Source organism: Equus quagga, chromosome 4 (genome assembly GCF_021613505.1).
Source record: "Equus quagga isolate Etosha38 chromosome 4, UCLA_HA_Equagga_1.0, whole genome shotgun sequence".
Classification (NCBI taxonomy): domain Eukaryota; kingdom Metazoa; phylum Chordata; class Mammalia; order Perissodactyla; family Equidae; genus Equus; species Equus quagga.
Window position 1 is genome coordinate 102,568,742 of NC_060270.1, and position 27,189 is coordinate 102,595,930.

Consider the following 27,189-nt stretch of genomic DNA (forward strand, 5'->3'; position numbering starts at 1 on the left):
TTTATTTAATTTCTGATATTCTTTATTTGAAACAATATCCTAAAAGCAATGACATAAGAAATTGCTTGCTTATTTATGAAGGCATTAACAGCGTAACAAGGGCATATTTAACATTTTCAAAAACAGTGATAATAAATCACATCTTTTCAAATAAATTGCCTTTCAATTTTTTTTAAGGCTATGATCCTTTGACACTGAATTTTATATCTCCAGATCATTTTGCTTTTAGTTGTCTGACCTATCTTTGCAGCCTTCAAAAATGCTTCATCACATTTGGAAGAAAATAAATATTGCCAATTGGAGACAGTAGTCTTATCTTCAGGTCCTCCAAAACAGAACTATAGAAGAGCGAAAAGTAGATTTTCTCTCCTTTAATCCTTTTCTTCCTTATTACATTTCCAATCGTTGGTCCATTCCATCTGTACTCAGTGCCCTCTACTCAGTGCCAACCATCTGTATTCCTAAGTCTCTTGTCCACAGCATGGCACATTGGAAAGAACATGGCTTTGAAGAAAGAGCATGAGACTTTGAGTCCTAACTCTAACATTTATAAGCTGTCCGATCTTTGAGAAGTCCTCTGAACTTCAGCTTTCTCATTTGTAAAATAAGAATAATAATGCCTACTTATAATTTTGTTGCAAAGAATAAATAAGATATGCAGAGAGAGTCTGGCAGAGTGCTGGGCATACAGTTAGGTGTTTGATAAAAGATGGCTACTATGATTATTGTTGTTATTAACATTAGTGGAAATAGTAGTGTCAAAAATAAATATTAGAGTAGAATTTAATATGTTTTTGTCTCCACTGGATCTCTAGTGCCTTGAACAGTGTTTGGTATGTATTTGTTGAATGAGTCCTGTGAGATTCAAAATAATTTAAGCCTTTAGTTCTGGAACTTTTTTGAAAAACCAAGTAATACTTCTTACTTTATAACCTGGCAGGGCAGAGTAGTAGGGTTCGGAAAGAACAAACATGATCTATCATTATGGAAATGAATTTTAATGCCAGATTTTACAGTCCATGAGTTAAGAGTTTTTAGCCTAATGATTTCAGTTTGGTAATGATTTTATCAAAGCTCAGCAAGTCTCTAGGTAACTTTTTCCATTTAAATATTTTAAGTTTTAATATGTAGATTCCAAACCCTGGTAGAATTTTGATAAGTTAAGGAAAGAAGAAAAAGTCTGTATTCATTTCATGTGACTTGATTCTATATTCTATCTACATTCAATCTACATATTTTTAACCCTTCCAATGGATGGGCCCATCAAACTTACTCATTTAAGGACTTTTTTTGAATATAATCTGTCGGGTTTTCGCTTCCTATAATGCTTTTAAAAAATAGATGTGTCAAAACACTTTGTCTCTTTATTTTTCAAACTGACACATAGAAGATGGCTATTTTAATATTTCTCAAATGCTGGTGGTCTTTCTTTTATTTCAAATGACCCAAAGAAGCCTTCACATTATTTTCTACGTAGAAAGAACTTTCTTCTGCATCTATCTTTAGTATGTGAAACATATTACAGAGTTAGATTATTAAATCCTAGAACTGTAGGAAACCTTAGAAATCTCCTCATTTAGAAGGCGAGAAAGCTGAATCCCAGAGAGATTCAGAGAGCTGCTCAAGATCACTGGCTGATTAGTGTCACAACACCATTTCTCCCCAGAGAATCCCTATTAATTTTCTTGTACTTTCTATAATGGGCTTAAGACAAACTTTCTCCCTAAAGTTCCATCTGTATTCCCTTCACATCTCAGTGTGTAGCTTGTCCAGACACTTCCACTTCCACCGCGGTCTTCTGTCTAACCCTGTTCCCTAAAGATATAACTGTTTCTCACCCACAGCTTTAGTACCAAATGCCCAGAATAAGCATCTTTCCCTTCTTAGCATAAAGGTCTGAAGAACCTAGAAGCATCAGTGTAAATACAGATCCATAAGAGTATAGTTTGATTTCTTCAAGGTCCTGTTCAGAGGACCAGAAAATTCCAGAAGTTTTTTATGTTCATTCCAAGTGTTTCAGTCCACTTAAGGATTGTCTTAGGGATGTAATTCAACCTAGTTCCTCAGAGCCGTTTTAGGTATTTGTAATTTTATAAAAGGTTAAATTGTGGTCCTTAAATGTGATCTTTTGTTATTGTAAAAGGTAGTTAGATTGACAAATAAGATTCTTTGTGAATTGTATATTAACACAAATATAAAAATTGTGTTGTTATAACACAAATACAAAATTATAACACAGAAACAAAAATTATATTATTCCTGAGGGGCCACCTCCCAAAATTTAACTACTCCAAGAATAATATAATGTAATGAGTATAATATAATGGCTACTCCAGATATATGTTATTTAACTATTAAGTGGTTACATCTTAAATCAAAACTTGAATTTGCTAATCCTGAAATTAAGTTCTGTATATTTTAATGCTTTTTCTAAATAACAGATATCAATCAATGATATATTAGATATTGTATAATGCAAAAAAATCATGTATAAGGAACATATATTTCCTTTTATAAAATTACACTATTTTAGCATATTACATACTCCTTGATTTAATTAAATTGCATCTTAAAGCAGTTATTTGTATAATTGCCACCTGCCTGAGGCAAAGACTTCAATAGTCAAGGCCATGGCATTTGTCAAGCAATAAATGAGCTTATAGAAAGTTTTCCAGGTGGAATTTAAACTTCTTATTAAAGTTATGACAGGTATTACCAATATAACTCATATTGTTTGTCAATCATAAATTTTCTTAAAAAGCTATTTTCTCTTTTTGAATTTTATTCCAGTGTATTAAGCTTGTATAATAGTTATTTTCATGGGGAGACAAACTTAATTGTTTACTCTTTTATGCTCTGAAAGACTTATGAAGATTTATTATGTTTTTCTCACAGGGCTAGTAGTGTGTAGATAATCTTTTATTCCCTTCTTGAGAATTTACGTGTGATAGTGAAATTGTAAAGCATTACTAATTTAAAGCATTTTCAATGTGTGCATTTCTCCTAGCTAGAAATATAAATGCGAAAATATGATAATAATTCCCATGAAATTTAACCTTATATTATTAAGGTAAATAAATAAGTTTCCTACCTATAAATTGAAAGGCTAGATTCTATAAAAAGGAAGATATTTGCCATGTAATATCTCAATGTATGTGTTTTATGAGTTTACAAGTTTATATTTGGAAGTATATTTATAAGTTAAAACTCTTGGAATTTGTAATATGTGTCATAATTTTTTACAGGCAGTTTTGCTTTGTTACATAATTTTTCTTTTTCTTTAAAACAGAGCATTGGTTCTGTTTGATATTTTTAGTGAAGTGCTGCAGATTATTTTTATATTTAATCCCTGTGATAAAATGTATACTCCATAGGGGCTGGCCCCGTGGCCGAGTGGTTAAGTTCGCGCGCTCCGCTGCAGGCGGCCCAGTGTTTCGTTGGTTCGAGTCCTGGGCGCGGACATGGCACTGCTCATCAGACCACGCTGAGGCAGCGTCCCACATGCCACAACTAGAAGAATACACAACTATGTACTGGGGGGCTTTGGGGAGAAAAAGGAAAAAAATAAAATCTTAATAAAAAAAAAAAAAATGTATACTCCATAGAATGGATTTTATGTTTTGTGGTACTCTTGTGTTACAGAAAAATTAGGTAGTTACAAATCTTCTAAGTAGCTGTACTGAGGTCTTGATTTCAGAAGGCGACATATTTAACATAGTTACTAAAGTCTGGCTATGGATTTCCTAAGATACTGCTTCTAAAAGTTTTAATTTTTTTCATTTTAAACTTCTTGGAAAAATGTCTCCAATCATTAAACTTGTGAAAGCAATATCTGGCCTAAAAAAATGTTCTCAGCCTCACCTGTATTTGCCAGAGCTCTTTTCTCTCTCTTGGCTAGTCCCACTTTGATCTTTAGCCCCCATTTTATTAACATGAGAACATAAAACTAAATCTTTAAAAAGATTTTCATAAAAAGCAAGTCAAATGAGTTAGAAAAAAGAAGTACGCCTTGTAAAATTGACTTTAAAGTCACTGCTTGGTTTTCACCGATGCCCTGTACATAAAAATTGATATTTATTCTTAAGAATATTTTACATTCATTTTCCAGACTTCACCCTTTACTCTAAGCATTTCTTCTTGTTAATGGTCACTTTTGGTTTGTGTGCATTCATTTCAATCATAGACATCTCATATGAGAAATTCAACTATAGTTTGTCAGCAACTCCAAATGTTAATGATTTTATTCTTGTTTTCTTTGCTCTGCCATGTCTAAATTCTCCAATGAGAAATTAAAATTGAAGAATGATCAAGTGAAGTATAAAGTATGTAGGATATAGAATAACTAGAATAAAGATGAAGACTAGTGTCATAATTTATACTGTCAGGAGGCACATGATTATATTTCCTTTGAAATAGGCATATTTTTTTGTGTTAGTTAATTGAAATGTATTGTGCACAAAATTAAGATAATTTAGTATAAAAATATTTAACTCTATTGGCAAATGCTAACTAAATTATTCGTTTAACTGAGCACATACTCTTTTCTCCCCAAAATTTCAAGATTGATAATGCTGAAGAAGCTTCTTTTTAAAAAATTGAGTTGAGAAACTAGAGTATTTAGCTTACTGGTGATGAATCAGAAAAATACACAAGTAAAGAAAAAAATATTTTTAAAGGATAAATGAGATGTTTATTTAAAAAATCTATTTACAATATATTTATATAAGCTGTATTTGTTTAAACTGTATTTATTGATGGATTACCAAGTATGAAGCACTGTAGCAGGGTATGATTACTAAGTTTTTCCAATTTTGATTTATCTTGTTTTACCTTGTGATGCTCACAGGTTGATCTACATTTTATGAAAAAGATTCCTCCTGGTGCTGAAGCTTCAAACATCTTAGTTGGGGAATTGGAATTCTTGGATCGAACTGTAGTTGCGTTTGTCAGGTTGTCCCCAGCTGTGTTGCTTCAAGGACTGGCTGAAGTCCCAATCCCAACCAGGTAAAAAGTATAAGAGCATCTTTTGCATTTTTCTTAAGCCATCTTTTTGTGGGGAAAAAAACAAGGAGTAAAGATAATTTCCTCAGAGTTTTTTCTGGAAACTAATTTGTGATCCATGAAACTATTGTTTCTTCTTGTTTGTGGAAGAGGGGAAAAAGTATTTTAAAGATTATTCTGTCCTTTCCTCCTTTCCTATGTGTTTTTTAGGTGCGCTCCTCTCTCTGTATACTCTGTTCTATATCACCATATAAATTACCAATTTTGGTAAAAAGTGATCAAGTGTTAGGCTTTTCTCAAAGATTGCATTAGACTGTGGGCTAAAGAGAGAATCCTGTATATGACTGTGGTCAAACTCAGGAAGATCAAAGTTTCCAGGGCTTGGTTTATGCTTGAATGAGTAGGCCATCAAAATACGTTAAGTGCCATCATTAGGATAGTCCCTGCTGGATCTAATGTACTGTAGTCCAATCCTGGGTGCAGTATGCCTGTCATACATACAGTCTGAAGAATCATTGGTAATAGCACCATGGTACTGTGGGTGAATCCAAATCAAAAGTGCAAGTTTGATTTGTTCACCTGAGCTTGTTTTTTATTTAGCAATACACAAAAACTAACGACTTAGGGATAATAAAACTGAATTATGTTTATCATTTATCTCTAGTTTATAGATATAAAACTGCAGGCAAAATTGTGAAAAAAAAAAAGAATATTGACTTCAGCATGTTAGGTTCCTAGCAATTCATCCAGGGGACACTGTTTTCTTCCCTTCTTCCTCCATCAAATGTGATTCCTATGCACAGACAGCCGTGTGTATTTCACTATGATCCTATTGTCATGGTCAAACATATCTATGCAGGGCTCCTTTCCCACATGACTGATGCCCTTTGATGCTGTAACTGTTTCAGATGCTGTTAGTATGTATCCTCTTCTAAACACTGAACACCTTAGGCAGGTTAAAATGATGAAAAGTTTGGGTGCTGTGGCAACTGGGTTTGTAGAATGTGTTTCCTCTGCGGACCTTTAGGCTTAACTTAAGACACAGCAGATTACATCACTCTGTGCTTTGATTACGGACAAGATATTCCAAAAATATGAAATAGTTTAATCAGGAGAGGCCTCCTTTTGTAACAGCTTAGCTTATTGAAATGGGATACAGCGTTCAAGTACCTGTGCCTGAATCTGTGGCAGGAACAGATTTGAAGCAGGAACCTATTTACCATGCGGATTGTAGAAAGAAGTGTCTGTTCATCCTGTTGGAGGGCTACTGAGACTTCTGATAAACATCAATTTTTATTAAAAAGGGAGAAAGGTGAGCTGAGCAGATTAAAGTGGCGTCTGACTGTATCATTAAGGCTGGATTTTTCTATACACAACCTGCAACCTATTCAGAGTTTCTGGGAATTTGGGATTCAGATTTAAAATGTCAAACTTACTAACTGTAGAGGTATTATTTTAGTAGTGTAAAATTCCTTTTCAGTCATCCAAGCGGTGCCTTCTTGTTCCACTGTTTAGGAAGGTGTCTGATGAACTCTGAGTAAATGATAGCTGTTTATGACAATGATAGTTCCTATATTTCAAAGGAAAGAAAAGGAAAATTCCCAGGAGTGGAGAAAAGCCATAATGGGGTTATGTACTCTCACTTTGAAAACTGTCAAGGTTTAGGTGACCTCATTTCATACTGACATGGCAAAATATGTGTAGAGAACAATGGAGGAAAAATTAGGGGCACGGTAGAGCCACTGTAGAAGGAGAGATTAAAAAGACTAGACAGTTTAGTAAGGAAAGGTGAAAAATGGAAGAAGATTAGTTAGACAAATAGAATAAAGAAAGCTATTCGAGGTTCCTAATTATCCTTTCTTAGGAGGACAAAAGGGCATACCATGAATATAACAGCAACACACAGTAGAAATGTCAGAAAATAATCTTTTAGGACTTTATAAATAGCCCATGGAATGGAAACCTGAAAAATAGCAAGATGTACATAGGTTAGGAAATTTCTTAAAATTATTATAGTTGATAAAGCATCTGCCACCACATTAGACTATTGCTATTTTAACTGTGTGGTGGACCTTTCTTTACAGTAAAAATTGACTTGGATTCAGTTACAATAAAATGAAAAATTAATGTCAGACCCTCTAAGACTGTGTATAAATGTGTCATGTAAAAACGTGTACCAATTCTAAAGTTTATAACTAAATGAAGGGTAGAATTATAGTAACTATTTCAGTGCACCTTATAAAGCCACGAGTCTTCATACTTAAGAGCATAAACCATTTAACAAATTATTGTCATAGGATTATATTACCAAATATAGGGCATTTTTCAATTTGCACAATTTCCCTGCAGCATTGACCTTTTCAGCGACAGGACAATTACCAGTTCTCCAAAGTTAGAGCTTGTGTTGATTTCTTCAAAAGCTCCAGTTGTGATAAGTTTGCCAGATTTTCAACCTGATTTAGATGGAATATCACAGTGCACCTGGTATTTTTATTCCTGCAGCACTGGAATTAATAGATCGCTAACTCCCCATTTTCTTCTGCATAACTGATCTTTGATTTCTGACCATAGCTTTTTTTATTTAATGTAAATTTTACGTACACCTATTTTTTTTGATCATATGTTCTCTTTTTGTACTACCATATTACCTTTTTCTCCTTCTACCTAGTTCTACAATTTGCATATTACTGAGTTCTCTTCCTTCTAATTCAGAAAGATTGAATCAGATTTTACTTTTCCCACCTTCCTCTTCTAAAGACTATAGAATCCTTGAAATTCTCAATAACAACTATATAGACTCTACAGGTAACTAAATGGGGAAACACTGAGATCAAAATAACCACGTATTCCCATTGCTCAAGGATCTTAAGCATAAGAGTCAATCATTGTAAAATGGTTCAAAATAATAATAAACCGTGAAAAAATATGGAAATATTTTTACATTAAAGTTCCCATCTTTAGTAATTTCTTTGAAATGAATGATTCTGTACTACTAAAATTATTTTTATGTTTCTGCCTTGAGACATTCATGTTTTTTTTGTTTATTACAGATTTTTGTTCATTCTTCTGGGACCCCTGGGAAAGGGTCAACAGTACCATGAGATTGGCAGATCAATTGCAACCTTAATGACAGATGAGGTATTTATTCAAGTTCATTGGGAACATTTCCCCCTACTAGGTACACCTAACTTTTGGAGTTCCTGTATTCATGATAATCTGCTGTGAATCAGATTTCTCTTTATTGAATCCCCCTTCTTATATGCTTCCACTGTGAAATTTACTTTGGAAAAGTTTGTTTAAAAGGGGTAATAAATTCACACACATGAATATAATGCTTTAAAATCCCCTTTTTCTAAAGAAAATTCATTGTTTAGTGACATTTAGAATATATATTTTTAATATTCCCCTTATAGTATATGTGCTGCCAAAGTGAGCACCATTGTTAATGTCATTGCAAATCTTGTTTGGGGCAAAATATTTTTTTTTCTTTTTATTAAGATTATGATAGTTTACAACCTTGTGAAATTTCAGTTGTACATTATTGTTAGTCGTGTTGTAGGTACACCACTTCACCCTTTGTCCCCTCCCCCCAACCCCCCTTTCCTCTGGTAACCACCAATCAGTTCTCTTTGTCTATATGCTAACTTCCACCTATGAGTGGAGTCATACAGAGTTCGTCTTTCTCTATCTGGCTTATTTCATCTAACATAATACCCTCAAGGTCCATCCATGTTGTTGTGAATGGGACGATTTTGTCCTTTTTTGTGGCTGAGTAGTATTCCATTGCATATATATACCATATCTTCTTTATCCAATCATCAGTTGCTGGGTACTTAGGTTGCTTCCACTTCTTGGCTATTGTAAATAATGCTGCAATGAACATAGAGGTGCTTAGGACTTTTGGAATTGCTGATTTCAAGTTCTTAGGATAGATACCCAGTAGTGGGGTGGCTGGGTCATATGGTATTTCTATTTTTAATTTTTTGAGAAATCTTCATACTGTTTTCCATAGTGGCTGCACCAGTTTGAATTCCCACCAACAGTGTATGAGGGTTCCTTTTTCTCCACAACCTCTCCAACATTTGTCACTTTTTGTTTTGGTTATTTTTGCCATTGTAACAGGTGTAAGGTGATATCTTAGTGTAGTTTTGATTTGCATTTCCCTGATGATTAGTGATGATGAGCATCTTTTCATGTGTCTATTGATCATCTGTATATCTTCTTTGGAGAAATGTCTGTTCATGTCACCTGCCCATTTTTTGATCGGGTTGTTTGATTTTTTGTTGTTGAGCTGTGTGAGTTCTTTATATATTATGGAGATTAACCCTTTGTCAGATAAATAACTTGTAAATATTTTTTCCCAATTAATGGATTGTTTTTTTGTTTCAATCCTGTTTTCCCTTGCCTTGAAGAAGGTCTTTAGTCTGATGAAGTCTCATTTGTTTATTCTTTCTATTGTTTCCCTCCTCTGAGGGGTTATGGTGTCTGAAAAGATTCTTTTGATACTGATGTCAAAGAGTGTACTGCCTATATTCTCTTCTAGAAGACTTATTGTTTCAGGTCTAATCTTTAGGTCTTTGATCCATTTTGAGTTTATTTTTGTGAATGGTGAAAAAGAAAGGTCAATTTTCATTCTTTTACATGTGGCTGTCCAGTTTTTGGGGCAAAATAATTTTAAGGTCTCAAGAAAAAACAATGACAGTTTATCTGAATAGTATAGGTGACACCTAAAAGCCACGCAACATCTATTAACTCTCTTTAGAATTTCCTGAATGAAGGTGTTCTTAACCTGGGAATCTTTGAAACTTTAGAGGAGCTGTAGATGAATTTCAAGGGGCTCATGATGTCTCTGATACAGCATACAAATTTTTCTATGCAAAAATTTGTATGTAGACTTTTTCTGGATTGGAAAAAGCTTTCATCAACTTCTTAAAGAGGTGCATGTCTCAAAAATGTAAGATCATAAAAATAAGACATAAAAGTGGTATCATACAACTGGTTTTTTATATTCCAAAACATCTTATGGAAATCTATTTTTATTGTTTTATTGTTTTTATTGTTAAAGAAGAGCAAATGCAAAAGATCACAGAAGGGGCATATGTTCAAAATTAATAGTAAATAACAAATGGGATTATACATTTTCTAGAATCTCATCTGAATAATTTAATACTGTATTTATTGAAATATATGGCTTCAGATACTTGAAAATCTATAAAAAGAATGAATTAGTATTGTATATAATTTTTGCAAGGCTTGTGAAATCTGAAAATTTGAGCTTGTGTTTGGGGTTTGATATAAATTCTTCTATTATATCTGTTCAACTTATGTTTTATGGTTTTCTATGAATTGGTTATTGATGTTTACACATAGGAAAAGAAAAGCTAGAAGAAAAATATTTTTTTCATCGGTTTCAGAAAGAACCTATGCTGCCATGAAAAATTACCACAAACTGGGTGACTAAAACGAGAATAATTTATTTTCCCACATTTTGGGGCACCAGAAGTCTGAAGTGAAGGTTTCAGCAGGGCCACATTCTCTTTGAAGGCTCTAGGAGAGAATTTTTCCTTTTCTCTTCCAGCTTCTAGTGGCTCCTACTATTATTCCTTGTCTTGTGGCAGCAAAATTCCCATCTCTGCCTCCATCTTCACATTGCCTTCTTCCCTGTGTCTCTGTGTGTCTTCACCTTTTCTGAATGTTATTAGGATACTTGTCATTGGATTTAGGGCCCAGTGTAATCCAGGATGACCTCATCTTGAGGTCCTTACCTGAAGTACATCTCCAACGACACTTATTCCAAATAAGCACATTCTGAGGTGGACATATATTTTGATAGAACACTACTTAATCCACTACAATGAGTAACATATTCTGTTGAGGAAATCTGGAAGAAGACAGGAGAGTGAAAAAAGGGCTTTATGAGGACAAAAATCTTGCTCTAGTAGAACTGTCTATGAGAAGATACAGTATCTTTGCTTTTAGTGTTTCCATATTAATTAACATTTTTCAACTTTTACAGTATTGTAGAATAAATAGCACTGTGATTTGTATTTCACAACTGTCACTTTCATACACATTTGTTTCATGTTATATTATATTTCCACACCTAAGACATAAGGACATTGCATTAAGATATCTCTAGGGCATAGGATGTGTCATATGGTGAGAGGAGCATATTGTGTCATGGGAGGTGCGTATATGCTAGGTATCTCTTTTCCTCATCCTCCCCTTCCTCAATTAGGGGTCAAGATTTTCTCAACTGAAAGATGTTAATTCTAAAGTTCTTTTGACTAATCAAGTGACATAGAACAACAGAGAAACATCCATGTTTTATAAATTTTAGATTTAGAATGAGAGCAAAGAAGGGACTTCCGTCTATTTCCTTGATTAATGAGAACTACCTAATTTGGGAACAAACATCAGCCATCTGTTGAAGGCTTGAACACCAATCCTTTAGACTTGAAAGTTTAGAACTTAGCTTTAGGGCAATTTGTAACTGTGAACAGTCAGATAGAGAAGCAGAAACTCAGCCAGAGTTACTCCATAAAATGAGAGCTGTTAATAATAATAGGATGTGTTAATTACAGTAGCACATTCATTGAATATCAAAAAAATATTTAAATACTTCTGAAAGAGAAAAAAGTTTTTTATTCTTCAAAGCCTAGGTGGAGGAATTGTTCTGCTTATCTAATTGCTTTGAAGGCTATTGAATAATTGTACTCATTAAGAACAAAATTTAATATGTTGATTCATAGAGCTTAGTTTGGTTAAGAAAATGGTGAATTGGATTGCATTATCAAACTGTAAATTCCACGGGAGCAGTTACCACTTAATGTTCGTTTTTTTGCCCTGATTTTGTCAGGTGCTCAAATAAATATTTGTTGACTGAGCTGTTTAGTTTTTTCCTCTCTGTATTGGGAACTCCTTGTAGGTAGACTGTCTTTTCATTTTGTGTTTTCAGGTTTGTCATAGTGTCTGGCCCTCAGTCAATTTCAATAAATTTTTTCTAATGAATTAATGACTGAATGTGCTAGTCATCCTAGCAATACTTTATTTTGAATCAATCCAGTAATCTATTTTCTCCCTTTCTGTTGAGTATTATTAGAGATAAATCATGTGATTTTGTTTATTAGTACTACTACCAAGGTATCGATCCTTTTATATTCTTAAAAATTATTAAGCACTCCAAAGAGCTTCTGTTTATATAGATAATATGTCGATGTTTATCATAATAGAGCTTAAAACTGATAATTTAAAAAATATGTTTATGAATTCATTTAAAATAATAATAAAATCATATATTAACATAAGTAACATTTTTTAATGAAAACAAAAGCAAAAACAATAACAAAAAATTACTAAGAATAGTGACATTGTTTTTCTCTTTCTTGTTCTGGATTTTTTTTTTTTTTCTGAGGAAGATTAGGCCTGAGCTGACATCTGTGCAAATCTTCCTCCACTTTATATGTGGGTTGCTGCCACAGCATGGCTGATGAGTGCTACAGGCCTACACCCAGGAGCCAAATATGTGAACCTGGGCCACCGAATCAGAGTGCATCAAACTTAACCACTGTGCTATGGCGCTGGCCCCTTGATCTGGATTTTTGAGCTAATAATTTTCTGTTTCTGTCTCCTAGATCTTAAGTCAACACTGACTCTTTCTGTTCAATCAGCAAATATGCTGAACATATAGTAGCTACTTAGGAAATACATAGGAAATAAATGTCCAGGTTTTCCCCATCCTTAAAATGAAATGCCTTACTGCTTAACAAAGCAGCTATCTCTGAAGAAGTGTTGATTGAATCTGAATCTCAAGAGCCTTGAAGGAGTAGTCTCTACTTGGTCCTGAATATCTTAGCTTCATTCATCTCCTAATGTACTGCAGTCTGATTTCTGTCACTACCACTCTACTGAAACTGCTTTCAGTAAGGTCACAATTTACAAAATATACCATCCTATGTTCACCACTCATGTCACTTGATCTCTTATTGGCAGTTGACATTATCGAACACCTCTCTTTCTTTTTCTCCCATGGAGAACAACTAAAATTTGTTGTGTGCTTTGACTCTAAATCTTTGAGATTTGTATTATTGCTTACCTTGAGGTCACAAATACATCTTTCTATATTATGTTCAATGAGTTTTATACTTTATCTCTCACATTTAAGTTTTTAATATGCCTAAAATTGCTTTTTGTGTGGGATGTAGGTAGAGTTGCAATTTCATTTTTGTGTAGATAATCACTTGACTTAGTACCATTTATTGATTAACCCATCATTTATTCAGTAGTTAGCAATGCCTGCCTTTCAAAAAACATTATCCACCTCTGTGCCACCACCATCTTAGTTATAGTAACTTTACTATAATGAGTCTTGATCTCCAGTAGGACAAGTCCCTTCCTCACTTTGTTCTTCATTAATTCATTCAACAAATATTTATTGAATGTAGACTATTCATCAGGCACTCTTGCAATTGCTGGGGATATATCAGGGAAAAAAAGAGACAAAAGGCTTCTTTTTCCTTGAGCTAATAGTCTAGTGGAAAGATGGACTAACACATGGATAAGTAAAATATATGACAAGTGCTGTGGAGGAGACCGTGAAAGCAGGGAAGGGAGATAGGGCTGGGATGGGGAGAGTTGCAAGTTAAAATCAGGTGGTCAGGGAAGTCCTTCCTGAGGAGACATTTCAGCAAACAACCTACAGGAGGAGAGGGCACAAGCTATTTAGATATCTGAGGGAACAACTTTCCAAGCAAAAAGATAAACAAGGGCAAATGCTTTGAGATGGGAGTGTGCCAGGAATATCTGGAAAACAGCAAGGAGGACAACATGGCTGGGCAGGAGGGAGAAGGGGAGAGAGAGGGCAGTAGGCGATGAGGTGAGAGAGGTCTGAGTAGGGTATTGTAGGTCATCTAAGGATTTTGAGTTGAGAAGCAAATGGAAAGTTTTGAGTAGAGAAATGATATGATTTATCTTACATTTTAAATGGATTATTTGGCTACTGGATTCAGCCTTTTTGGAGGAGCAAAGGCAAAAGCAGAGAGACCATTTAAGAGGCATTGCAACAATCTAGGCAAGCAATATATTGTGAGAGAAATCAATGCAATTCCCATGAAAATTCAAGCAGGATTTATCAAGGAGCTTGGTAAGCTTATTCTAAGAAATAAATGGAAGAACAAAGGTCCAAACATAGTAAAAGCAGGCTTGAAGAAAACAAATGCATTTGCTGGAATTTCTTTCTTATTCACTGCTACTTTTTCTCAGTCTGCTTTTCTGGATACTTCCTTCTTCCCACCCACTGCATTGATGAGAATTTTGCTCCTTAATTATGTACTCTGGCTCCTACATTATCAGTTTCTTCCTCCCTACTATATCATTTCTGTCACCTTACAAAGATGATCTAGAATCTCCTATCTTTTAAAAAGAGAAAGAAAGGAAGGGAGGAAGAGAGGGAGGGAGAGAGGGAAGGCACTTTCTAATTGTGAGATCTTGGGCAAGTTAACCTCAACTCTCTCTGCCTCAGTTTCCTCATCTTCAAACTAGGAATGATAATAATAGTACATATTTCATGTTGTTATCGTGATGAATATATTTATTTCCTACTATATATTGGAGATAGTGGTAGAAATTAAAGATATGGTCATTGGCCTCATGGAACAAGCCTGAAGTCATCCTGACTCCTCTGTTTCTTTCACGTACAAATCCAGTCTATCAGTAAATCTTCCTGGCTCTACTTTCACAATATCTCCAGAAGCCTACTACCTCTCATTTTCTGAACTATCACCTGGTTTTCACCCTTATCCCTGGCTTTCACTCTTATCACCTGGTCCATGCCACCATTATTATGCTATTATTGCAATAGATTCCTAGGTGTTCTCCCTGCCTTTGCCCCACATCATTCTGTTCTCAACACAACAGCTAGAGCAATCACTCTTCTATTCAAGACCCTCTAATGGTTTCCCATCTCATTCAGAGTAAAAGTCAAAGTTCTTATGATGATCTACAAAGTCCTACAGGATATCCTTCTGCCTCTTCCACCTTACCTCTCAGATGTCATCTCCTGTTACTCTCCCTCTAACTCACCCCTTCCCAGAAACTGGCCTCCTTGCTACTTCTCAAATATGACATGCATGCTGAGAATCTTTGCACTGGCTATTCTTTCTGCCTGGATGCTCTTGCTTCTGATAGCTACATGGCTTGCATCCTTACCTCCTTAGTTTCTTGCTGAAATATCTACTCATTGAAGCCTTCCTTAATCATCCTGTTTAACATTACAGCATCCCCCAGTCATACCCTGTTCCCCTTTCCTACTTCATTTTTCTTCATAGCACTTTCCACCATTCAGCAAAATATATACTCAGTGATATTCCTTGTTTTCTATCTCTCCCCTCCCATTAGAATGTAAGCTCCATGAGGGGATAGATTTTTGTTGGTTTTGTTCACTGCTGTATCCCTAGCACATAAGTAGTTTGAGAAATAGCTATTGAACGAATGTTCAGAGCTTATATTTTAGCAGGAAAAAACAGGCATTAAACAACTAATTCTAATAAATAATTGTAATTACAATGAAAGCTATCTAAAAAAGGACAAGGTGTTAGGACAGTATTAACAATATTTTTAATATTGTTTGAGAGGGGATCAGTGAAGGGTTCTCCTAGAAGTCAGATGTATGTTGAAATCAGAATGTTAGGTTAGCTTGACAAAGAGAAGGGAGAAGGGCAATATAAAGTAATTAAGTTATTGGGGAAGTTGGTGATAGGATATAGTGTTTTTAATTTAAAAATCAAACAAATTTATTTTTAAGTCTGTATCTTTGAGGAGCTTTAAAATAATAGGAAATCAGCTGTTCTGAATGAATTTGGACATTCATCTATCTAAAGCAGGCGTAGGATCATGTGATCTCTTGAAGCAATTTTTTAATCAAATGAGATCAAATCAAGAAAGATTTCAAAAGAGTTGCTATGAGCAGGGAGAGTAGAGTGGCTAAACTCTCATTGGGTTTGAGAACATTTGCAATTCTTAAATGTTCAGATTAGGTCTCATGGCCATGTGAAGATTTTAGAAAAGCACAGATACTCTCCGCCATAAACTCAGTGGCTTATGGCACGGAAATCTATGTTTTCAACATTTAAAAAATCCTTCTCAAACTACAACTAAGCCATTAATATATATCTGATGTCTTCATATTATCCTAAGCAAAGACTGTATATTTATCATGCCAGTGATCTTTTTTGAAATGGTCTTAGTTGGAAAGTAAGAAAAAAGCCTTTGAAAATAATCATTATCACTTCTTCAGTGGTTTAGATTGAGTATCAAACCAGAAACTAAAACAAGTGGTCTAAAGGTAGAATATTCAAAAGCACAATTTTCCTGAAAATTTTGGAATATTTGGTCACTGTAATATAGATCAGCATAAAGAATAATATGGTAGTCCCAAACCTCGAATATTTCTCTATTCATTCCATATTATATGAAATACAAAAACTATCAGAAATATTTATATTATGTTTAGTGTAAATTAGTTTTCCCCCGTTTATCTTTATTTTTACTTTCCCCACTTATTACACTAAGTATACCATTCCTCTGTATGTCAGTCTGGAGAGATTAGGTTTTGCTGCAGGAATGACCAACTAAAATCTCCATGGGTTAAAACAGCAAGGGTTTATTTCTATCATGCTGTGTCCATCACGAGCTGGCAGAGGGGCTCTGCTCATTCTAGTCGCTCAGGTACCCAGGCCTATAGAAGCTCCATCTTGACCTGTGTTTTCTGTCGCTATGGCAGACAAAAGGCAGATAAAAAAAATACCTTCTATTTGAAAGTGACATATGTACACCTCCATAGAACACACCAAATCCAAGTATTGAAGAAGGCAAAGAATGCAATCCTACCATGTGTCTAGAAGAAGAACTGTGGTGTCTGTCAATAGCCCAAATGACTACCACAGCATGTGTGTGTGTGTGTGTGTGTGTGTGTAAATGTAACTCATACTTTGGATGGAAATATACTTTCTACACTGTATAGATATGATATCCAGAAAATACTAATTTGTAACCTTATTATTTAAAAATTGAAACAAAATTAATCTTTTTAACTAGTTTATATATGCCAGGATATAAATATTGCTAAAATTTCTAATATATTCTATAAATTTTTCTCTCTATTTTTAAGCAAGGGCTTCTTTCAGAAAGTTTGATTTACTCACACGTAAATAAACTTTGCCAAGCTTGAATCATCAACTCTAATTTAATGAGCTTCCTTTCATCTTCCTTTCCCTTTCCTTTACTCTTGCCTCCGGAAATTTCAACATTCGTTCCAGCATTCTAAGAAAAATGTATATCTGTGCGCATTCATAGAATAAACTAAATTATAATACTTTTCATGAAAATCTTCTTTAGTTAGAGCCATTTCTTCAAATTGTTATAATCACATGTGAGATAACTAGGAAATGAAAGTACTGAACACGTTAAGATTTTGTAATTGCCTTTTTATCTATAAATGATATTTCTTTTCCTTCTGTAGGTATTTCATGATGTTGCTTACAAAGCTAAAGATCGTAATGACTTGGTGTCAGGAATCGATGAATTTCTGGATCAGGTTACTGTTCTCCCTCCTGGAGAATGGGATCCAAGCATTCGAATAGAGCCTCCCAAAAATGTTCCTTCCCAGGTACGTATATTTGAAAATACTCTTAAGAATCCCATCATTTTGATGTCTTTTAAGTACCTGTACTAAAATAGTCTAACTCATCAAAAGGGTGCAAATGATTTAAATTATAACCTCTAGGAAGGCAGAGGCACGAAGTTACAAAGTCTTCCTTGATCCTATTCAACACAACTCACTGAGAAATTGGTTTTAATGATGCACTACTAAATCAAGCAGTTTCATATACCTGGAAAGATCTTGGACCCACCTTAAAAAATTTTATACCAGAGGAAAATTAAAATTTTTATAAAGATGTAAAATATGGCTTGAGAAAAAGCACATTACTGTCTTTCTATATTCTGATGATACATGACTTTGAAATTGACAAGTATTAGGAAAATTCAAAGGCATGACTTAGTCATATTACATAGAAAACTCTCTATTTCTGCTAATGACATTTATGATTAGGAAAATATTTTTTTCTAATTCTTATATTTGTATTACCTTTGTATGAATGTATAGTATGAAAATTGTAAAAATTCTGCCTATAAAAATCTAAGGTGCATTTTACTCATTATAAAATCAAGAAAGATAGAAAGAAAGACTGTTGCTATTACTTGGGGCCATTTTCTCATTGCAGGCGTGACTTTGTTGAGAGTGGTGGCCAAGTGTTTGTTAAGCCCACTCCTCATGTGGCCGCCTCTATTTCTACTGAATCTGACTCCTACCACTCTCCCAGTGTCATCTCCTCAGCCTTGCCTTTGGCTCTTGTCCCTGTGGACTCTAGCCTGGTCTGACTCTCCTGCCCTAGTTCAAGTGACAGATGGCCTGATTGACCCAGCCTGGACTTAGAAGTTTTTCTGGTTAGCCAGAGGTGGGCAAATGAGCAGGTGTACCAGTCAATCATGAGTGTTTAAAAAAGTCATCTCAGTCCCTCTATCAATTTAAGGTTAATACACTGATGTCTCATTTCTATATTTTCACTCTGAAGTCATTTCATAATTATTAAAGATTATTTGCTTTTCTTTTCTCATTGATTACAATTTTGTGATTCTATAACTGTAGCCGCATAGTTTCAGTTGATCTACTACTAAAAGAAGTTGCTTAGGGAGCAATTTTAAGAGCTATAGATTGTCTTGTTTTTGTACTTGTATACATCTTTCAACTGATAATATTAGGAAAGGCAATAGAATTCTTCCTGAAGTAATATGAGACTCTTGATGCAGCTAAATGTGGCTGAAGGAAAATGTCTAACTACCTGGACTGGTCTCACATAATTCATGGCCACATACCTCAAGTGGGTCCTCCATGTTGCAAGTTTATCATAACTATACTTCCTTAGGTCAATCATTCTCTCTAGATGTCTATTCCACACCTGTTATCTCTTCTCAAACATTTAGCACATCCTTCCTGACCTTCACTCTCAGTTGTTGCCTTGCTTTCTACTTCCTGAGAAATTTGAAATGATCAAAAGAGAACTTCCATAGACTGCCACCACCACACCTATCCACCTGCCAGCATCTGCACCCACATACTCTGCCTTCCCATATATTACTATTGATGAACTATCCAAAGTCAGCCTTCTCCTTGTACACTAGATCCCATCTCTTCACACCTGCTCAAAGACATTACTTTGTCAATTTTCCACTTTCTCCCCTATATCATCTGTTCTTTTGTTCTGTATTATATCATTTTTATTAGCATATAACTTATTGTTAATTTACAATTCTTACAAAAAGAACTCTCAATACTGCTATCACTGCCAGCTACTCACCCATTTCTTTGTTCCTCTTTGCACGAAGTGCCACACAAGAGTTCTCTGTACTACCTGCCTCCAATTCCTCTCCTCCAGTTCTCTCTTAAACCTACTCCAATAAGGCTTTTGCCTCCATACCTCACTAAAATTACTTATATGAAGGCCACCAAGGATCTTCACAATGCTAAATCCCATGGTCAGTTCTAAGTCTGTATTTTATTAAGCCTGTCAGTCAGTAGCATTTGACAAAGTTGATGACTACCTTTTCTTTGATACACTTTCTTTGCATGGCTCCCAAAACACCACACTCTCTTGGTTTTCCTTGTACTTCAGTGGTCATTACTTCTCAGTCTTCTTTGCTGGTTCCTCCTCTTCTCTCTGATTTCTTTATGTTAAAGTGATGCAGGGCTCAGTCCTTAGTCATCTTCTCTCCTCTATCTACACTCATTTTTTTGGTAATATCATCCAATCTTATAGCTTTAAATCCTCTCCCAAATTTATTTTTACCTTGAATTTGAGAGTTATTTATCCAAATGGCTATCCTGTGTCTCCACTTGGGCATCCTATAGATTTCTAAAACTTATCATGTCTAAAATTTGAACTGAATTGTAGTTTGTCTCATTTCTGTACCTATATACATCTTTGCAACTATATTAGAAAAGGCAATAAAGTGCTTGTTGAAGTATATAAGAAGCTCTGATCTTTTCTCAAAATCTGTTCCATCTGTACCTTCCCATCTTGGTAGGTGCTACCTCCATATTTACAGTTGATCAAGCCAAGAACATTTATTTTTTTCCCTTATATCTGACTTCCATTCTGCCAGGAAATACTCTTGGCTTCACCTTCAATATTTATCCAGAATTATACCATTTCTTGTATTGCCACTACCATCACTCTAGTTCCAGCCAACATCATCTTTCTCCTGGATTACTGAAATAGCCTCCTGCTGGTCTCCTTGTTCTACCATTGGCCCCTAGAATCTGTTCTCAACACAGCAGCCAGAGTGACTCCAAGTTAGATCATTCTCCTTTTTTCCTCAAAACCCTGCAGAAGTTCCTCATTTCACTGGAAATAAATGCCAAAGACTTACAATGCCTACTAAACCTACCGGATCTGGCCTCCCTTTACCTCTCACAAGTCATCTCCTTGCACTTTTTTCCTTGCTGACTCCTCTCCAACCATATTGGCCTCCTAGCTCCTCGTTCTTCAAACCCTGCAGTGACATTCTTGCTTTAAGACCGTCCCACTGACTGTTCCTTCTGCCTGGCTATCCCCCATGAGTTATTCTCATGGCTAATTCCTTTTACTCCCTCCACTTTTTCTCAGATGACACTTTCTCTGTGAGCCTGCCTGGCCCCTCTACTTAAAATTGCCACTTTCTCCTCCTCTACCACCCACCCCACACCTCAGACCTCTTTACTCTGCTCTAAATTTTTATTTTTCTATAGTTTTTAATCTTTCTAATGCACTATAGAATTAATTTATTTGTGTGTTTATTTGTTTATTGTGGGCCTTCCTCATTAGAATGTAAGCTCCACAGGTCTGATTTGTCTGCTGGTGTATGTAGCGGGGCCTAGTAACTGATAAAGATTGGCTCTCACTAAGTATTTGTTGATTGAATTAATAAATTGTGTAATTTTAATGGTCAAATATCTACTCACCCATTGATTTGTTTTAAAATATCAAAATACATGTGTTTCTGAACAAAAAATATTTCCTACATTTTCCTCAGAATACTCATTGGTACTGTTCATATACACCTCTCTTTTCAAATACCTTTTTCCCCTATTGTAAGATGAACACTCCTTGAGGAAACAAGTACTTTAGGATGGCTGATATCTTTCATGGTTTGTCATTTGCCTTTCAATGTATAGCTTTTCCATTGTAAAACAATGAGTTAATTGTCCAGTAAGGGATAATTCCCTTGAAGACCAAATAATATCACTTACTTTCTGAGACTTGTGGAAGCTAAGAAATGTTTCCCTAGGTGATTATTGGGTATTGAGGATCACTCTTAAGCTCTAATGTATGTTAACCTATAAAGGCAGTTCCTTCATCAGTTGACAGACATCCTCTCTTTTATCTTTGAACTTCAGTTCATTGTATCTATTCGTATGCCTAAGAAATTGTAAAAATATTAAGCAATGAACTTTCCTATATTTTTTGCATTTCAAAACCTATTTTTCTCATGTTTTAAACCTGTACCATTTTACCTAAATATCTCATTATACATAAGATCGTTTGATTATTCCTTTTTGTTCTTCATGTTTACAGTAAACATGAAGAACATGTTTATATGTTTACTATTTTGGAATGGCAATCAAGTAAAAATTTTAACTGCATCACTTTAAAAAATTTTATTATCCTTTTAAGCACCTTTGAACACGTTGATGTGCTCTAAGATCACCAATAGGTTGGATTTTCTGATTTTTTCAAATCTCTGACACTGACAAAAGTGGGTGGAATATACCTATGGGAAAACATCGCTTACATAAACCTCAGCCAGTTTGTCATTGGCTCAATTTGGAAGCTTCCTTTTGCAATAGTCTTTTGGATCTCCATGAGTCAGAAAGAACCATATTGTAAATCATTCTCTGGGTAGGAAGATATCAGCCAGAATCAAGGAGGGAAATATCCTTTAAAAATAGCTAATGATAATAGTTGATGTTTATTGAAAAGTTTAACTTTGTCAGGCATATAACACCTCTTCATCCCAAGCTGCCCCAACCCTGGTCTCTCTTGTGCCCTTCTCTTCATTTTTCCTCATAGCTCCATCTCTGCCTGACTTTATAGGTTTACTGTTTGTCTCCATTAATAGAATGCTTTTTCTTGCTCACCTTTGCATCTCTAGCATCCATCACAATGAATGGCACACAGTAGGCACTCAATAAATTTTAGTTGAAAGAAGGAATAAATGCCCATCACCTCATTTAATTCTCTCAACCACACTGACAGGTACTGTTGTTGCCACCAATGAACGGAGGAAGGAACTGAAGCTTTAGGAGGCTAGATAACTTCCTAGAAGTCATGCGGCAAATAAGTAACAGAGCCTGGGTTCTTAGCCACTCTGCATATTGCCTCAAGGGAAAAAATTTGTTTTTGTTATTTGCAACTAGCACCTGAAATTAAAAAACAAAAACAAAAAAACTTCCCGCAGGAGAAGAGGAAGATTCCTGCTGTACCAAATGGAACAGCAGCTCATGGGGAAGCAGAGCCCCACGGAGGCCATAGTGGACCTGAACTCCAGCGAACTGGAAGGTTAGTGGAAAGCACTTGTATGGACTTTAGAGACCAAATGATAGACCATTCTTGTGTGTCAGGAATTGCTATTGTGAGAGCTAATTTTTCTTTTATACTTTGAATACCTACTCTTTGGGGATGAAAAATGCCAATTAATTTGATTTCTCTGTAGTTGCTAATGATTGTCATTAAAAACCAGAACAGTGGATACACCATTCCATTTTATCTTACCTAGTCTTTCATTTTGCTGTGCATAAAATGCATTCACAGATTCTTAGAATGAATAAGAAAGCTGTCAGTTGCCCCTTCCAAAACAGCCTGTTGAAAGCTTCAAGTTCAAGATGGAAATAAAAATAAACAACATGAACTCAGTCTTATAGACCCTATCTCATTACATGCAAGTAGGATGTATATAATAGTATTTTTTATTTTTCCGGATGTAATTTGAAAAAGCTATATGATTTATTTTTCTAATCACACGTCTTTGAAGAGATGAAAGCTTCAATTTATTTTTTAAAATGGTTCTTTATGGTTTTTTGACAGCTTGTCTCTCTCCAAGCAATGTGTGAGCAGAAAATCAGAAACCCTTGGGTGGGTCTCTCTTCAGGGAATATGTGCACACAGCCTCCATTATAATTGAAGGCAATTGTAAAGGCTTTGCAGGATTGGTGCTTCTCTCCCCTCAAGGCCATTTCCTGTACTTCTTTCCCTGTGTCCTCTAAGCTGACTTTCCAGTTCCTGACAACTCTGTGCATTTTAATTCTCCTCTGTTCTCTCCCTTTATCTATGTTTTGTCTCTGAGGAAATGTCCTTTAATGTCTTCCTCAGGCTCCATACCTATTTTGAGATGGTTCAACTTTTTCCTTTTCCCTTTTCCCTTTACTGGAAGTGTTACTCCTTCTGTTTGCTTTCATATTTTCAAATGCTGCCTTTTTATTTTTGGTGTTTTTTTTTTCTCTCTCTCAGGTGTAACATACCACATAGCTTAGATTTTTTTTCAAAGTTCACTTTTCCTTACTGCTTCCTAAATCCTCCCAGGTCACCAATATCCGGTATCTTCGCTTCTCCAGAGTTCTTCCACAGATTCTGTTGCTGACATGACTTGAAGTATCCATTACTCATCTGCTCTCCTGGAGTTGCTGGTGTACATCTGGGCTGCTCTTGCACTGTTCTCTGCAATGACCTCCCACTTCCGGATTTAGATTTTTGCTGCTAAAAGCACGTTTATTACACAGTAATATAACACCTATTTAGACTAATGTATGCCCTAATAAGTAATTAATTAAAGGACAATCGTCTAATAGAGAGTGCTATCAAAACTATAAATATTCACTACTAAGTAATATTTCATAACCACCTCAAATTCTAATTTGGGAGTAGGAGGGATATAAATCATAAAGAAATAAATAAATAGACTAGTAGATTAAATCTATTTTGAATTGTGACTTTGACAAGTTAACAAATCATTCAGAAATGATCTCCCAAATTAAAACTATGCATGTGTTCTACCAAACACAGGTAGGGGAACCTAAGATGATCTTTGTGTGTGTGTGAATTCCACAGGTTTTCTTCAAGCCTCTCTTAAGTTTTAAATGTCCTTTTTTTCAATTGAAATTTCATCCTTCTCAACCTCTTCTACTCTGTATCCCTCTGAAGGAAGTAATCGCTAGGAAAACAGTGATTCTGTCACTCACATAATAGTAAGAGAGTTACTAATATGTTACTATCATGTCTATGTCAATCAGATCAGGGCAATTAAAAATAATAGTGTTGAGGGGCCAGCCCCGTGCCACAGGGGTTAAGTTCGCACGTTCTGCTTTGCAGCCCGGGGTTTTCTGGTTCAGATCCTGGGTGTGGACCTATGCACTGCTTGTCAAGACATGCTGTGGTAGGCAGGCGTCCCACATATGGAGTAGAGGAAGATGGGCACAGATGTTAGCTCAGGGCCAGTCTTCTTCAGCAAGAAGAGGAGGATTGGTGGCAGATGTTAGCTCAGGGCTAATCTTCCTCAAAAAATAAATAAAGAAAGAAAGAAAGAAAGAAAGAAAGAAAGAATACTTTATTAAAAACAAAAAATAATACTGTTGGCGCAAAATAATCAATAACGTTTCTGTAGATAAGAAAGATAAGGTGAATTTTACTTCAGCCAGGGTGAGGATTATAATTTGGGAAGGCAGGTTCCACAAAGAAAGAAAGCTTCCTGGAGAAGCATGGTTTTCAGTACAGTCATATCTTTTTAGAACAAAGAACATACTTTAAACATGCCAAAGATGCATATTCATCAAAGTTTCAAAGAAATATTCAGTTGTAAATTAGCAGGTCAACATGACCCGGATGTCCAGAAAGAGACTAATACAGGTGGGCCTTACCAATAGGGCATAGGAGGGGAAGTACGCATTCTTATCTTGAGAGTGCATTCCTGACTTTAATTGTTAAAGGGGATGTACAATTATGTTTGATAGACCATAAATCAGGCTTCTTTACTTCAACTTGAATCAATTGTGAACTCAAATAGTTACCCCATGTACCTCAATATATGAGAATCTTTTGTCGATAGTCAAAATTTTTGGTTATTCTGAAGATGTACATGTTTCAACACAAACCAGAATTTGTTTCTCAAGAAAACAATCATTTTTGAGTTGATTCTTAGATTGCCAAATGAATATTTGTATTTAAAAAATAAATAACAAAAGTTTAACGTTTTTGCATAATCAAAGCATATTCAGCATACTGGCAGTGTATTGGAACATAATAGTGTTTTTTTTAAGCTCCATGTGGGAACTTAATCATAGTCTCATTCATTTGAATATGACATCTTTATTCCATGGAGCACAAAAAGCCTTTAGTAGTCAAGTGTTAAGTCTGCATATTATTATTAAATGTTCAAAGATTGAGAATACCTGTTCATTAATGCTCTCATTTCTAATAGATTAAAAAAAATTTAGTCCTCAAATTTTAGGCAGTATTTCACAATTTGATACCATTTAGATGCCTGCCTGGAACAATATCTGGTGAGGGATTTTTTTTGGCAGAGAGAGTAGGTAACTGGAGCCGTGGTTAAACACTACTGTTTCTCTCTAGGGCAATGTTCACTGTGAGAGTACACAAAAGCCAGTTTGCCCTCCCTTCTTCGCTTCCTGCTACACTAAATGGAATGTAAACAATTAGAAAATGCTGCCAACAGTTGAGGGTAGTAGGCCTGAGTTTAGAAGTAGTTTGATGTAGAAATGGCATGGAAATTAGAGTAATCCTTAAATCTCATTATTTGAATTTTGATTGAGGAACAGTCTGGACCTTGTTTGAGAGAACTGGGGAATTTTTGGTTGTTTACACAATGTTCGGTTAGGAATTGAGGTGACATAGTGGTCAAAGCTTTCCCTGTAGATCGTGGTGATACAACAAAGCAGGTTAATGTGAGTCTCAGCTCTGCTGATGGGAAACATGTACTATGACCTGGCAACAAAGCAGAAGAGCATTTTGGCTTGTGTGTTTTTATATTTGGATTTCACTATTGTGTTTCCCCCCTGTCTTAGGATTTTTGGGGGACTTATTTTAGATATCAAAAGAAAAGCTCCATACTTCTGGAGTGACTTCAGAGATGCTTTCAGCCTGCAGTGCTTAGCATCTTTTCTATTTCTCTACTGCGCCTGTATGTCTCCTGTCATCACATTTGGAGGACTGCTGGGAGAAGCAACTGAAGGTCGTATAGTATGTATTATACTTTTCTCTGAACTTTGAAACAATCAGTTTTTAAGACTGGTAGTTAGATAAGTGAGCATTTAAGTTTTGACTTCTTTATAAGGAAAGATTTGATGTATGCTCTGGCAGATAAACTACATACGAATTTTCTAGATGGCTAGTAGAACTGGTAAGCTGGGAATGGAATGTCTCAGAATAGTTAATTCTTAGTCTTAGCAAGGTTCTGGTCTTATCCCTGACCCCAATCCTAGGCCAGCTTTAGGCTCTGGTTCTTACCTCGCAGGAGGTCCATTTCCCATTTATACAGGCTGTGTTTCTGTCCTGACACTTATCATGCATACAGGTAAACTTTTAGTAAGCAAAAAGAGTGAGATGAGGAAGGTGGAGAGGATACATCCCCATTCACTACCGTTCATACTCTGCTGACTGCCTGCCCCTTTTCTTACCCTCCTACCCTACCCCACATCCTGCCCAAGGTTGCTAGGCTTTTCATAGCAAAGGAAAAAGAATATACCTACATATTTTAAACACTTTCTCCCTAGTTATAAAGTCTGCCTGTACAGCTTAGATAATGGAATCATTTCTGTCTCTACACAGAGTGCAATCGAATCTCTCTTTGGAGCATCCATGACTGGGATAGCCTATTCTCTCTTTGGTGGACAGCCTCTTACCATATTAGGCAGTACAGGACCGGTTTTGGTGTTTGAAAAGATTTTGTTTAAATTTTGCAAGTAAGTGTTATATACTTTTGGCCCTTAGCCCCTTTCTATTTCTCTGCTGTATTTATACTTCTCCCAGCATCCCATTTCAAAGTCTTCTGGGAGAAGTCGAAGTGGCTGATTTGATTCAGTTT

The 27,189-nt window shown here is 35.4% G+C and overlaps 1 protein-coding gene across 1 annotated transcript in view; it reads left to right on the forward strand.

Moving 5' to 3' along the window:
- The window catches only part of SLC4A10 (solute carrier family 4 member 10), a 197,261-nt gene that overhangs the window by 94,516 nt on the left and 75,556 nt on the right, over positions 1-27,189 (forward strand). The window contains exons 9-14 of the mRNA XM_046658900.1: positions 4,847-5,004; positions 8,052-8,139; positions 17,519-17,665; positions 22,555-22,655; positions 26,171-26,345; positions 26,934-27,067. Of these exons, the coding sequence (XP_046514856.1) occupies positions 4,847-5,004; positions 8,052-8,139; positions 17,519-17,665; positions 22,555-22,655; positions 26,171-26,345; positions 26,934-27,067 (803 nt within the window). The remainder of the gene's footprint in view (positions 1-4,846; positions 5,005-8,051; positions 8,140-17,518; positions 17,666-22,554; positions 22,656-26,170; positions 26,346-26,933; positions 27,068-27,189) is intronic.